At 52.0% G+C, this 14,799-nt stretch overlaps 1 protein-coding gene across 5 annotated transcripts in view; it reads right to left on the bottom strand.

Annotated features, from left to right (window-relative positions):
- The window catches only part of KCNQ4 (potassium voltage-gated channel subfamily Q member 4), a 78,730-nt gene that overhangs the window by 9,031 nt on the left and 54,900 nt on the right, over positions 1–14,799 (bottom strand). For all 5 annotated transcript variants that reach the window (XM_043505928.1, XM_043505927.1, XM_038377518.2 and 2 more), the window contains exons 9-10: positions 13,164–13,319; positions 497–714 (exon numbers count right to left, since the gene is read on the bottom strand). In XM_043505928.1, coding sequence (XP_043361863.1) covers positions 497–714; positions 13,164–13,319 — 374 coding nt within the window. The remainder of the gene's footprint in view (positions 1–496; positions 715–13,163; positions 13,320–14,799) is intronic.

The raw sequence follows: 14,799 nt of genomic DNA, 5'->3' as shown, positions 1-14,799 counted from the left end.
TTCCCATAAAGGGCTGGGGACTTGCTTCCCCCTTCCCAATTCAGGTGTGTTACACAGGGTGCAAATCTCCCTTAGAGCTATCCTCACCCCAGCCCTCTCTCCGCCCATGCACGGGTCTGGGTTCGAGGTCTCCTTTGGTTCACCATGAATAACACGGGTTCTACATGATTCAGCTGCGGGTCCTGTGGCATTTACCACCAGGTACCTCTCTAGCTCCTCCCAACCAATGATCTTCCACCATGTCAGCATCTTCACAGATTCCCCATCCCCCTCTTGGGTAGGCCCATCCCCAAGCCACAGAGGAGGAAACTGAGGCACAGAGCGGCAGGTGACTTTCCTTGCACAGCGAGTCAGCCCTGGCATCCTGGCCCCCACTCCCGTGCTCTAGCTACACAACTGCCCATGGAGGGGGACGGGGGTCCATTCTGCAAGGCAACTCACATTCAAAAGACTTGGGTGCAAAATAGAAATGGGGGGCAGGGGAAATGGGACTTACCCTCCACTGGTGGCCGAGGTTTGAGCCTCAGCGATGCCCGAAACCTGGTGCGGTCGTTGAAGCTCCAGCTCTTCTGCACCTTGGTGGGGCTGGAGGCCTCCTGCACGTTCTCAGTGCTGGGGGAGTGGCACATGGGCGGGGCCAGGTGCTGCTTTCCCCGGCTGCCCTGCCTCTGCGAGTTGTTCAGGCGGATGCGGTCCTTGATGCCCATTTTGTTGCTGTGGAGTGGCGGGGAGGAAGGACAGCCAGCATTAGCCTGGGGAGGGGGAGCTGCCGCTGGGAACCTGGAGGGGCACATGTGGCTTCTTTCTACTGGATTGGGCCAGACCCTAAGCTCCTTGCTCTGGCCCTCTCCAGTAAAGCCAAATGGAGTTTGCCCAAGGGAAGAGCTCAGGTTTTGCCCTAGTGTTGGGGGCTCGTGAATGGGGCTCGCCTGGAGCTGGCCCCGGCCACAACGGCACCACGAGTGCCTTGCACAAGTGAGAATCCCTGGATCCAAAGAGCTTGGAGTTGGGCAGGGAAGTCAGATCCTTGTTGCAAACTTTGCAGCTAGGGTGCAGACTCCAGTAGCTGGTGCAATGTGTGTGTGTGTTCCCGTGTGTGTGTGTGTGTGTGTGTGATTCAGAAAAACACTTCAGCAAGCGCTTAAGTCCTGTTGACTTTAATGGGCTAAAAGCCCCGTGCTTCAGTGCTGCTCTGGGTAAGGAGCCTTTGTGAATGCAGACGGTTTATGGTGCGAAAAGCCCAGCGCCTGTATGCACTGAACTGAAGGAATGATTGACCCTGATTATCTAATAGGGGACGGGCACCTCGGTATTTTAGTTGAAACATTTTTCTGGCAGCAAAGAGAGCACCAGTGGGGAGAGGACAGCGGATGGGGTGGAAGGTGGAGAGACACAGACAGAGCACATGGTAGCTGGGAGAGAAACCACCTGGTATGAAACGAAGATAGACCATAGACAGCAGGGAGGGGAGGAGACAGACAAACCCCTGCTTCTGGTGGAGCTTTTGGCACAGTGCTTCGCTGAGATAGCGAGCCGAGCCCCGAGGGCGCTGCTCCTACGAGTCAGGGAAGATCCTTGTGTCTTGGATGTACGGAGGTGTCGCGTGTCACTGCAAAGCAGCTTGGGGAAGCAGTGGCATTGAGCTAACTCCAAGCTATCAGTAGTGAAACCAGCCCTGCCAATGCCCTGAAGCACATCCCATGGGGCAAGTCACCTTCACCACTGCCTCACTCAACCAGGGCTTTGCAGCCTATGATATCCAGCTGATTCTCTTGTCTCCACCTTCCCACCTCTCACCCTGGACTAAGAGGCCAGGTCAGGCTCTCAGCAGAGGACTAGATAAACCAACACCATGTGCTGATGGCTAAACTCTGCCCAGCCTGTGGAGGGGGAAAGAGACCCTTTGGCAATTCATTATTTAGGTGGGTCAGGCCCTAATTTCCCTCCATTGGAATATCTTCCAAATTCTCAACCCTTTTGTGGTTGCTTTTTAAATCTGCCCCTCTGCGGAAGGTATGTATTAAAAACAGACCACATTTATGTAGGACCTACACCAAAACAATGTTCTGTGCTCACCCCTTGTGGCTGGAGAGCCGCAGCAGTTAGCTCACCCACATAATCCCGATGGCCATGGACAAATGAGAAAAATACAGCAAAAGACACTTATGTTTGCTGCCATGGAGATGGAAAATTAATAAGGGCCAAAACGAGGGTTAGAAAAGAGACACAAATCAATAAGGAAACACATTCCAGAGAGGGTGTTGGCAGACAATGGAGGGAGAAAACAAGGAGTCTGATTCTTGTCTCTGACGCAGGGGTAGATCAGCTGCTGAAGTCAGCCGAGTTCCCCCCAGCGCACACAAGAGGAGAATCAGGGCCTGGTTTTATTATTATTCATCATCATTTGTATTGCGGTTTCAGAGTAGCAGCCATGTTAGTCTGTAATCGCAAAAAGAACAGGAGTACTTGTGGCACCTTAGAGGCTAACAAATTTATTTGAGCATAAGCTTTCGTGAGCTACAGCTCACTTCATCGGATAAGCTGTAGCTCACGAAAGCTTATGCTCAAATAAATTTGTTAGTCTCTAAGGTGCCACAAGTCCTCCTTTTCTATTTGTATTGCGGTAGCCCTTAGGAGCCCGGGGTCCAACAGTGCTAGGCGCTGCCTACACCTATTGGTGGCCTTTTTGCAGGATTCCCTTTATAATTCATGATGTGGACGATGTCTGGAATTGTCATCGCTCTGGTGGGTTTCCAGACTGCAGTGACATTCTCATAAAATCCAGTGGGGCCAGAAGGGTGGATGGGGTAGTAAAGACAAGTATGGAGGGGAAGTCAGCCCGACCTCAATTCAGCAAGGTTTGAAGTGAGAGGAAAGCAGAGGGGGAGAGCCCATGAAGGCCAAGTGAGCAGAATTTCAGAAAAGCTCATGTCTAGGGATTGCTTGTAAGACAAAACCCTCATCGGAATCGGGGAGGGGGAAGAACGTGGAGGTGCTAAGGGACAACGGGAGTTTGCCACACAGCTGGACTCTAAGCCCCAGACCCAACCTTCGTACTTACTGCACAGGCTGAAAACAAATGGAAGGATGAGAATGGCGACAGACGCACGTGACGTGGAACGGGACAGGTATGCCAGGCCACTGGAAACATGGCGAGGAGGTATTTGGACATGTAGGTTTGTGGGAGCGGGCCTGGCACAGCCACAGAGGGCTCAAATCAAACAAATCTTCCCATGAGCGGCATCATGTTCTGACTCCAAGCAGCTGGCTCCCCGGCGCACAGAACATCCATCACAGGGAGCAGTGTGCAGTAGCAGGCCTGGATCCCAAGCCCATCTGGACCTCAGTGGGCTTGAGATACGGCTGACAATGCAGAGCTTTAACTGAAGCTTGCATCCCTCTCCCACAAGCTGGTAGAGAAAGCTGCGTGGATGACTGAGGGATACCCCGCAGGCATCATCTGCATCTTCTGGAAGCCTGGCGGGCTCTAAAACGCTTGGGAGTTTGTCAGGTTCAGAACCTAGAACCTTTTAGAACTTTGAGAGGCTCCGGTTTTGCTCTGGGATCAGGGAGTGGAGAGGGGGGGGGCGACACAAAGTTCTAGAAGTTCTCGCTGGGTTGTAAACCTCCAAAAGCCCTGCCCAGTTCTAGAACGTCTCTTGAATCCCTTTCCCCACCCACCCAAACCTGTCCGAGTTCTGCCATCGCGTCGCGGGCAGATCCCCCGCATGCCAGCAAGCACGACCGCCACATACCATGCAAAAACGGAGGCAGAGCCCTACAGCCCATGATCAATACTGAACAGGAGGGGCGGGGCCCGGTGGTTTGTCATCAGCGATCGGTTCGGTCTCTCGATCGGCCCTTTCGCTGTGGAGAGAACAACATGACCATTTCCGCTTCGGTCTCTTTGGAATGGAAAGGCAGAGGGAGGGACGCTAAGTTTGAGCCAGAGACAGAGACAACCCCCAAACATCCCCCAATCCCCAGAACACTTTAGAGCATGGCCCATTGCAGGATTCGACCGCTCACAGAAAAACATTTTCAGGTTTTCATCCGGATGGGGTGGGAGGGAGGGTCCTGATCATTCTTGGGGAAAATAGATCACTTTGCACGCGCACACACACACACACACACAAAGTTTGCAACATTCACCGCCACTGTGCCCTCCCCTAGCACTTTTCATCCGGGGATTTCAAAGCACTCTACTGTTAATTTAACCTCATCTCTCCCCCTGGAGGTAGGGAAGATTTATTACAGATGGAGAAACGGAGGCACAGAGCCATTAAACAGCCTGGTCAAGGCAACAGAACAAATCAGGGCTGGGAATAGAACCCAGGTGTCCTGACCCGCTCTTTACTCCACTAACATTCTGATAGGAGGGACAGTTGAGCCTTGGTGATTGGAGCATCTGCATTCCAGCAAATGGGAATTAAGTTAGAATATCAAGGTTGGGTCTCCAAACCCTCTGCCCAAAGGCCCTGGGACTTCAGTTCTCCCCCACTCCTCAAGACCGGCTTGATCCCAGACAGGAGTCTGGATCAAACGCGGGACAGAGCACCCTTGGCCCAGCCCAGCCCAGCGGAGATTAATCACCCCTGTTCAGATTCATCATGGATTTTGGCCTGGGCTCCCTCTCTCATCAGTGCATGATGGGCGATTCACTAGCCTGCCAAATGGCAGCATCTGGTCCCGGGGCGTGGGGTTCCCACTAGCAATGGCACGACCTCTGTCTGAGACCAGACAACTCACGAACAGGACACCCCTCTCAGTGGCCAGGAGTGGGCATTTGGCCTGCCAGGCGAAGTCGTCGCACACTCACAGTTCAGTAGCCACTCAGATAGCACGGAATAAGATGCTGGTGGCCCAGGGCTTGGCAATCTCTCCCAGCTTCTCCATAGCCAGCATCCTCGGACGCGAGCTGACTCACCCTACATTACACAGCAAGCCAGTGCCAGGCCAGTGAGTTGGCTGAACCACACGGCCATCCTTGTTCCCAGGAGAAGCCAGCTCAGGGGGCTACTCTGTATACTTATAGACTCTGATGCGGCCGGGGAAGCCGCCCCTCTTCGAGGGTTGCACAGCAGGTTGTTTTGCCGCACCCAGCAGTTCTGGCAGCTCCTCCTTCCCCTAAGCTACAAGCTGCATGCAGCTCCCATTGCTGGAACTCTATCCACCAACCCCCGTTCTTCCATCAAATGAGGGAAGGGGGCTGGTTTTTTGGCCTAACTGGATAGGACAGTGCACACTCTTCTGCCCATTGCCCGGGAACTGGCTCCCAGCTGGGTGGGGAAGGGCAGAAACTGGGGTTAATACAGCCGCTCTGGGAAGCCTAAAACCTCATGAGCAGAGTTGGCTCCAAAGCAGAATTTCCATCCATTCTGAGATTTGGAAATGTGGTTTCATCTCAAAGCGGGACGAGAAGTGAAATCTTGGAATTTTTCGCCCAAGGAAACGTTCCAAAATGTTTCATTTCCACCTAGTGAAAACATTTCATTGCTACTTCGTTGTTCTGACTTTTCTATCCTATCATGAATTATTAACATAAACCTGCATACGTCTAAATGAAAGGGCTGGAGACTTTCCTGCTGAAAGGGCAACGGAATCAATAACATTCCCACAAAATGGTTCTGTTCCACTGACGCAGCATTTGCCAATGGAAACCGATTCCACTGGAAAATTTCCCACTGGCTGCGCTTCCGAGTGTCCATTTGCTAATCCACGAGGGGGTGTTATGTGAGATGGGAGGTAGAAGTAGAATTCAAGGGGCTGTAGAAGGGGGCAGATTGCAGAGAGTGGGGGCTCTAGGTTTTCATTTCCTCCCCAAGCAATTGAACAAAGCAATCTAGAATAGCTAAGAGTCATTCCAGAAATGGTTTGTATTCAAACACCCACAGAACAGCTACGGGGTAGATTTTCAGCACAGCATTTCATGGGGTTATAGGCAGAGATGGAGAACACACCCAGACAGGTTTGGAATTTGCAGAACTTCCTCCATCAGGTTTTGATCTTTTGCTGAACAAAACCCCAAGGTGGTTGGGGTGCGGATCCAGGTTTTATCCAGACTCCCAAGGTGTTTTATGGGGGTTGGATAAACACTTGCACAGTGCTTCCAACACATTCAGCTAATCCACTGTCATGATGCCGGTAAGCAGCATCCCCATTTTACAGATGGAGAAACTGAGGCACAAAGCAGTGAAGTGACTAGTCCAAGGCCACAGAAGGGGCCAGCATCAGAGCCTACCCTGTACTCTGATCACTAGATCACAAGCCTCTTCCCTTATAAACGCTGCAAGTTTTGATCCATCTCTATCGATACACCTAATTCCCCCATACAGCTGCACTGGAGATGCACCAGTCTACATACAGGAGAGCAAGCATATCTCCATTACCGCAGCCCTCATTGCAAGGCACAGAGGGACCATCATGCACATCCCCAGCAACCTGCTGCATTCCACACGGGCTCTGCCCCCAAAGCAAAAAGAGCCCCCAACACCTGGCCCCCAAACAAGTCATGGGAAGCGAATCCAAGCACGCGATACCTCTGTTTCCAGCTGGCCGGAATCCGAAAGAAATTCCGCTTACTACTAAAGATCTGGCTAGAGGGTTGAGAATAAAAGATACAGAAGAAAAAAAAAAGAAAGTTAGTGAGACAAAAAAGGGGTGCGGTCCAGGGGGCAGCCTCGGAACCCGGCTCTGCTGAGGCCTGGAGCAGTGGCCCTGGGCGTGGACATCGCCACCTCCTGGCAGGGAAAAGGAGAGCAGCATCCAGCGAGAAACATCCCCCCGGCAGCACAGCCACCAACGCGCGGTGTGGCAGGAAAGGCTGCACCCTGCGAGTCCTGTTCTACGCGGGCTCCTGTGGAAAAGAAGAGTGTCGGGAGGGTGCTCTGTCGACGAGAAGGGCTGTGTACGTGGGAGGAGATCGTTAACAGAGAAGGGGCCAGCAGGTGGCACTCAGGAATACATGGCATAGTCTCCCATGCAGCTCTCTCCTCTGAGCTCTTCAACGTGGTGTCAGCGGTGGGCTCTGAGCCCTCGAGGGCCCTGCCCATACCCTTGTCATGGTTTGAGGCGTCTCCCCTAAAGAGCCCCATTTATCGAAACAAAACGCCGTTGGACAATTTTGACTGGTGGGCAGAGCCCTGGGCCACAGTTAAACACCCTCCGAGGAGAGAGGGCCAAACAGCAGGCACCAGCCAGGGCACGCCTCTCCTCACCCCCACGTGAGACCCCGCAGAGACCTCTGGCCTTCCGAGGCAGGCGTGGCAAACCTCCTGAACTGCAGCCAAGCGACCCGAGACATCGTGACCCCGAGGTGCTTGGGGCGGGAGTGACCCCACCCGTGATTGCTCCGGGGAGAGAAAAAAGGCTTTCCCTTCTGACCTTACCCTGAAGGGGGCATCATGGCAGTTCCCTAGATTTTATTTCAAGCCAAGATCTTACTGATGGCGTTGAGCGACCAGGGTCCCCTAAGATGCACTGGGAAGGTCCCGTGGTACATTTTGGAACCAGCTAAACCGCACCCGTTGTGTGTAAGAGGCAAGGAGCACAAAGCACTGTTGTTGTGTAGGTCCTACATAAACACCACCACATTTCCCCCTCAGGAAGGGGGGAGGGGGCGTGTCAAATTTCTTAGCAACGGAGCTCTCTGTAAAAACAGGTCGTTAGATGGATATTAAATAAAAACAGGTTGTTAGATGGATATTAAATAAAAACAAAAACGTTTTGAATCTGAGCAACTCCCCGCACGCCCCCGACCTCCAGGCTACTGTAGCAATCTTAGGACAGATCAAAATTTTGATTACAAGCTACTTGGCAACATTTCTTTCGATACCACACAGGTCATTTTCCACTCATCCCCCCAAATGGGTTCCCTGGCCCCGAGTACATTTCCTGGAGCAGCGGCTGAAGAACGTCAAAACCTCTGGAGGGAACCTACCGTATGGTGACTCTTTGGGCAGGGGGAAAAAAAAAAAATACAGGCACTGCGGCTTTAAGAGGAAGGTTACCTGAGACGTAAACACCTGGGGGGCGGTGCGTCTTCCTCTTTCCAGCTTCCCGGAATGAATGGGGATGTAAGAGAAATGGCAGGGAGGTGGAGAGGGGGAGGAGAGAAAAAGAAGATGATAATGTCATGAGAGGTGATGTTAGCACAGGAGACGATAGGACCAGGTGGGGGGGATACATGGACCCTTCCAACAGCATCTCACCTTAGGCCCAGTCCGATGGGGGGTGGGAGGGTGGGGAGACGTATGCTATGTTGGACTGGCCCATCAAGATTGCAATACCTGTAGATTTCCAGATACCCTCTAGCACGCCCCCAGCCCGAGGCCCGACCACTGGGAATGCTGGTGTTACAGTGATGGGGTTGTCTCATCTCAGCACCCAGGGGGTGGGCAGCAATTGACTCAGTGCTCCCTTGCCCCCTTTGATTCGGCAGCCCAGAGTACCCAGGCTTGTGGGACCACAGTGCCATGCTCAGTTCCTGTGCATTGCCTCCAGGGAAGCAGGCCAGGAGTGTGTGGGGAGGGCTGGATGGCATCTTCTCTGGATGACAGGAGGACAAGGAGAGAGATTCATCCTGCATTTCGCCCTAGGGCCCAAGGAGCTGGCTCCGTGGGAGCAGGAATGGACTCGCAGCGTCTCCAGAGATTTGCGAACGAACCTTTTGGGAGGTTTGACCAAAGTTCCGTTTTTCAACGTTCAGTAATTGTTTCATGTTCACTGCGCCTGGTGAAGAGGGAGGGAGCGTCACCATGTGCTGGAGAGGTTCTGACCCGGGCGTCTCCAGCCTGAACGGAAGCAGGATGCGATGATCATCCCAGCACTCAGCCCTTCGCATCCCAAGATCTCAATGCTCTTCACAGATGTTGGGGGTCAATGTCATTCCCCCCGTTTTCCAGATGGGAAACTGAGGCTAAAGGCAATACAGGAGCAGAATTCCTATTGTCCAACCCCCAGCCGTGGGCTCTAACTACACCGGGCTGCCTCCTGGAAGCTTTCCCCGAAGGAAAAGCCAGTTCTTGTTAGGCTTCGTCTCACTTTGCAGACCACTCTGAATTACAGGCTGCTAAGCCAGTTTGAACCACTGCTTTGAGGTTTGCCTGGGGCTATTTAGTTCTTTTTGTGTTCTTCCAAACACAGCATTACTCTGGGACTGTAGGTTTCCTGGATGCTACCTTCAGACGCTGAATCTGCTGCAAGTGAGCACATGGGGCAGAAGGCAAGGCCAAGTCCTGGCATGCAGACTTCATCATGAACCCCCACTGTCTCCTCTACTGCAGCTCCTGGTCACAAAGCCCCAGGGTCATTACTTCACTGCTAGGACCTGATTCTGCGTTCACCGCACACCCACGTCAGGAATGCAGGATTGGGCCCGTTCGGTGTTACCACAAGGCAATCTCTGTCTTTGCAGGACACTTACTAGATGGATCTTTCAGTGTTTTCCCCAATTTGGAGCTGGAGGGCCGGTTATCAGGTGGTTTCGCTCAGATCCCTGCTAGGCACAGTGGACCAGCCCTCTGCAGAAGCATGACATGACTAAGGAGTAGCTGAAGGTGAAGCAGGGCCTTGTAATTATGGCTCACCGAAGAAACCGGAACCGAGTTAGCTGAGCCCATGAGCTCAGAAAGGTGAGAGGTCTGGGGGAGCTAAGTGGCTGGGATAGTCTCCTTCCCCCTCTATTCCTGGCATCATGCATCATCTCTAACGAAAACTAGAGTAGTCCGGTGCTCCGAGAGCCGAGCCAGCTTCTCTTCATTTAACGGCTTTGTCCCCGCTCCTCGGAGTCCCACAAATCCCTCTGAGACATCATGATGCACCGGGGTCAGAAATGGACAAGTGCTTCGCACCACCCAGCTGACACATCCACCAAGGGGCCAAACCCAAGAACCGGCTGGGATTTCACAGGCTGTTTGACACATACCTGGGTGCTTCACAAGCATCGTAGACTGGCTGTGTACTGGCCAAAATAGTGCTCAGCTCTCAGAGGCCAGGGCCTCCTGCTCCATTCTCCCCCATCCAGCTGAGAGCAACTGCTGGCCGGTGTCTTCCACGTTGCATCTCCCTGAACCTCCCGTCGCCCAGAAGGTCCCAATACAAGCGCTCTGGGGGGTGGGTTTCTTCCAGCTTCTTAAGCCCCGGAGTGGAAGGAAAATCTTCCATTCACCAGCTTTTACGTTCATTTTCATCCTAGCCCAGGGCTCTGTAGTGCTGGTATTGACTAGAGACGACCGGGGGACATGCCAGTGGCTCTCGGAGAGCCACCTAGCCAGGCCCCACAGCAAACGTGCAAGTCTCCATGGTTAGCCTGATTCCACTCCATAATGCTAATCGAGTTAATAGACCTTCCAGCTCTCCGAATCTCCACATCACGGTGGGGGCACCCCTTCTGTGGACTCCGGATTTATGCTCATCAAATGCTGGGGTGACCAGACAGCAAGTGTGAAAAATCGGGACAGGGGTTGGGGGATAATAGGAGCCTATATAAGAAAAAGACACAAAATCGGGACTGTCCCTATAAAATTGGGACATCTGGTAACCCTATCAAATGCCCCACTCCTAATGATGCTTTCTAGAGAAAGGCACTTGCCCACTTTAACCAAAGGCTGCCTCAGATGAAGGAAGAAGGCCTGGCAAAGAACATCCCCCTGCACAGGTCAGCTGGAGTTGGGAAAGAAAACTAGGAGAGGAATTAGGATCTGGCAGAAGTAAAGCCCAGGGCAAGTCATGGGAGTGTGTATTACCCTGCGGGGCCACGAGAGAACAGCAGGGGAATCACATGCTTGGAATCCCTGCAACCCAACCCTCGTACCCTGCGTTGGAATGCAACACCCTCGCAAGCAACCTGTTCCCCCAAGACCAAAGCTAGCTCAGGACACTAGAGAGAAGTGATTTCCTTGTTCTGGGGACACACCATAAGTCACACAGGGAGGGGCTCCCCAGAGCACTCAGCTCCCCTCCTCCCCCCAATTTCAATGGGAGCAGAATTAGGCCAATGCTGAGTGCTTCTGAAAATCCCTGTTGGCCTGTCCTCCAGCCTGTGTCCACGGCCTATAAACTCGGTGCTCTGAACCCAGGAGGTCCCCTCCTTCTCCGTCCTGCGGAGCCGCTGGTCATCACAGCTAGCTTCCCCTCACTCCGCAGTGCCAGCTTTAGCTCCTTCCTGCTGCGATTACCACAGCGCTTCGGGCTCTGCCTCCAACTCCGCGTGACTTCTAACCCAAGGGGAAGTCATGTTGCCAGAGCGGGAGAGCCTCCTTCCTTCCTAGGACCCCTCAAGAGGACCCCCACTCCTGCTCATGAATTAACCTCCACAGAGCATCCCTGTGTATACACTGTTACACAGATAGTGTATTAAGAATAATACGTAAGCAACCAATTAATCACACGCAGTCATGGAGACATCACAACCCATGGACACCTAGCACTTCCAATACCTCGCACTAATAATACCTAGTAGTTTTCATCAGATCTCAGAGCACTTCATAATCTTTTCATGTATTTATCCTCACTGCACCCCTGTGAGAGAGTCCTTCCCACTTAGCCCCATTTTCCAGATGGGAAACTGAGGCACAGAGAGACTAAGTGACTTGCCCAAGATCACACAGGAAGCCTGAGACATAGCAGGGACTTGAACCAGGTCTCCCGAGCCTTTCTCTAGTGCCCTAACCTCTGCACCATCCTTCCTCTCTGCTGGGAGTTTCAAATGCCTGGTTCCATTCTGCAGCACACTGGAGCTGACCTGCCTTGGTATTTGTCACTAGGAGCCTCTTTGAAGAGAGGCTAAAGAGACATTTGGAAAGGGAACAAGCAAGAGGAGATACGTGAGAGGTAAAGAAAGTACAGAACAGCATAGTGCAAAGAGCAGTCTAATTTACCCTTTCCCAAAATGCCAGGGCAAAGAGGCGCTCAGTGACACGTAAAGGCAATGTGTTTAAAAAAAAAAAAAACAGATGCAAGGAAATTCTTTTTTTAAAACCAGCACTTGGTTAATCTGTGGAACTCACTGCTATAAGACAAGCTTGAGGCAAATTCCTCAGTAAAATTCAAAACAGAATTAGGAATTTCTATGAATCTGATCACTAGTTAGGATTAAAGTTTTGTCCGTTTCTCCTACTTCAGGGTTTTGCCATCTCAGGTGGCAGCTCAGGAAGAAATTGACCAGCAAGATATCGTCGTACAATTAGGGGCACGCTGCAAAATTAGATGCACGTTGGGGCATTTGCTTTTTCACCTGCAGCATCAGGCATTGGTCATGGATAAGGGAGCAAAAGGGCCATCTGTCTGATACAGTGTGTTGACACATACAATTCCCGGAGTTAGCTAGAATGTATCACACATTTATTCAGGGTGTGAACCTATGCATATGCTCAGGTCACCCGTTTAAAACGTCCCAAGTGATATTACTGCACACTAGTTAGGTTTGAACGTTATGAGCGATTCTGATTATAGGATGCTGCACGGACCCTCAGAGTCCGTCTGCGTGGCAGTGTGAGGTGTGGCTGCAGCTGGAGCAGACAGACCTACGCTAGTTTTAACGGCAAGATGCACTGGCGTGGGCTTCAGCTCTGTGGTGCACTTGTACAGCCCAGGCTGCCACATCAACATTACCATTTGTAGCTATGCTAGCAGGGGTGTGTCTACCCGAGCTGCAATCCCACTAGTGTAGACGTACCCTAAGAGCCATGTAGCACAGGGCATGCTAGTTATTTTGGGCAATTGGAATCCTAGCACCTCGGGCATTAGATTGGGATTCTGGATTCCCCCCTGGGTGCTGGAGAGCCCCTGGGAAAACAGAACACAGCCAGGTGGATTAGGGGTGATCTGTACACGAGTGTGTAACCCCCTTGCGTGAGTTGTCTGTGGGGACTGAACCTGCGACCTTTGAATCTGAAAAGCACAAGTCTCTAGTGCCTGCACTAAATGACTAGGTCCATCAGCTAGGATTCGTTAGCAGACACACAAACCTCTATACATGGTCCAGCCATTACAGGGAGACCAGGAGCCAACCGGGGGTACACCTGCCACCAACACGGACAAAAGCCAAACCACGCTCAGGAGACAGGAGGAGAGCAGCGCTGGCGACAAACACGTGCACAGGGCCAACACTGGGGGGAAGAGACAAAGGACACACCAAGGAGCAGTAGCTGGGGGCACCCTACCTTTCCCCAGAGCAAAAAGCAGGGGCGATGGTTTTCTGGCCTGAGGTGAAGGAGTGATATGGTGGTGGGGCTCCATCAGGCAATCTTTTCACCTCTGAATTCCTAACTCCTCCGTTGCGGACTCGGTGCAAATGCTCAAACATAAGGACCAGCTCTCTGGGAGTGGGTTCAAATAAAAACACGGAGAAATTAAACCTTCCAAGGCAAAAAGAAATCAAAGCCACATGAATGAACAAAGCAGGGATCCAGGCAGGCGTAAACCACCCCACCCCCAGACTTTAAAGACAGTTCCTTAGCAGCTTCCATCAGGCCTTCGCAGGGGTCGAACTGAGCCAGCTCATGATAGCTGGGGTGGGTGGTTGGGAGGGAGGGGGCTGGTACATTCCTGTGTATTCCACAATCTCAGCTTTCATGTTTTAAAAATAATTAAGCCTCTAGCCTTATGGTGGTGAAGATATCCTGCAAAATGTGACATGAAGGAATGATGTCTGCCTGAGCCTGTGGACAGCCCAAAACAATAGCTTTGAGACCTCAATGAATTGCTTATTCTGAACATCTAGTGATGGCAGTTTAAATGTCACCTTTGTTAGGTGACTCACAAGAAAGAAGAGGAATGATCCAGTCACAAAGATTTTCACAATCTACAGTGAGCGGCATCTCGTGTTATCATGAGTGGGCAGAGCTGGGAAAGTACCCCCATGTTTTCAGGCAGTTTGATCGCTGGGATTGTTTACAACGAGTTTGGCTGCAGGCAGACACAGCTGGGTCTGTCCCGATTTTTCAGTGCTCTGCACAAACTCAGACAATGCGAGAGAGACCGTGACTCACGCTGCATGTCTGAGAAGACCCTTTGCACAGAGATGTAAATCGTGCAATGAAACAAACGGGCTTGATGCGCCTCTTGCTCCCCCCGGCTGTAAATCAGAAGCCGCTGCGCTGCCGGAAAGCCAGTGTCAGGGAGCAGAGGGGCAGCCCCCCTGTTTCTAATACTCTCTCCTGCAACTGACCCAATGTAGAATTCTGGCCCTGCTTATGCCAGTTGTGGAGGGGCACATCATGTACCTTAGAGCACAGAGCTGAGCTTGCAAGGCAATATCTCATTTAGCATGATACGGTTGATGCTATAGTCTCTAGCCTTGATCCAAACCCATTGAAATAGGTGGAATGACACCAATTGATTTCAAAAGGGCTTTGGGTCAGGCCACCGGGTGTCTTAATGCCAGTCTCTGAATGAGTGGCAGACCTGGCAGCATTTTGCATCTTTCTTCTGAATATTTCACGTGTGCCGTCTCTCCAGGTACTTGAGTGCCTCCCAGTCTTCCAGATATTTATCCTCACCACACCGCAGTGCTATGGTAGAGATGGGAAACTGAGGCACGGGGAGGCTAAGGAACATGCCAAAAGTCTGTGGCAGAGCAGGGACTTGAACTATCATGTCAGAGGACCTTCCTCTCTCTCTCAAACTGTGAAATAGCATGAGAGCATAGGTGTAGTTTGACTTCTATATTTGGGCGGAAAGCTCCAGTCAGGCCAATGGGGGAAAAATTCTGTGCCTGCCAGAAGCTTGCAGTTCAGGAGGGCAACACCTCCCCATCACCCCTTTAAACTGTGCCTATGTCTGAGAGATGCTGAACTC

The sequence above is a fragment of the Dermochelys coriacea genome, chromosome 19, assembly GCF_009764565.3.
Source record: "Dermochelys coriacea isolate rDerCor1 chromosome 19, rDerCor1.pri.v4, whole genome shotgun sequence".
NCBI classification, from domain to species: domain Eukaryota; kingdom Metazoa; phylum Chordata; order Testudines; family Dermochelyidae; genus Dermochelys; species Dermochelys coriacea.
Note: the sequence above shows the minus strand (reverse complement) of the source record. Positions and strands in the feature narration are given on the sequence as shown.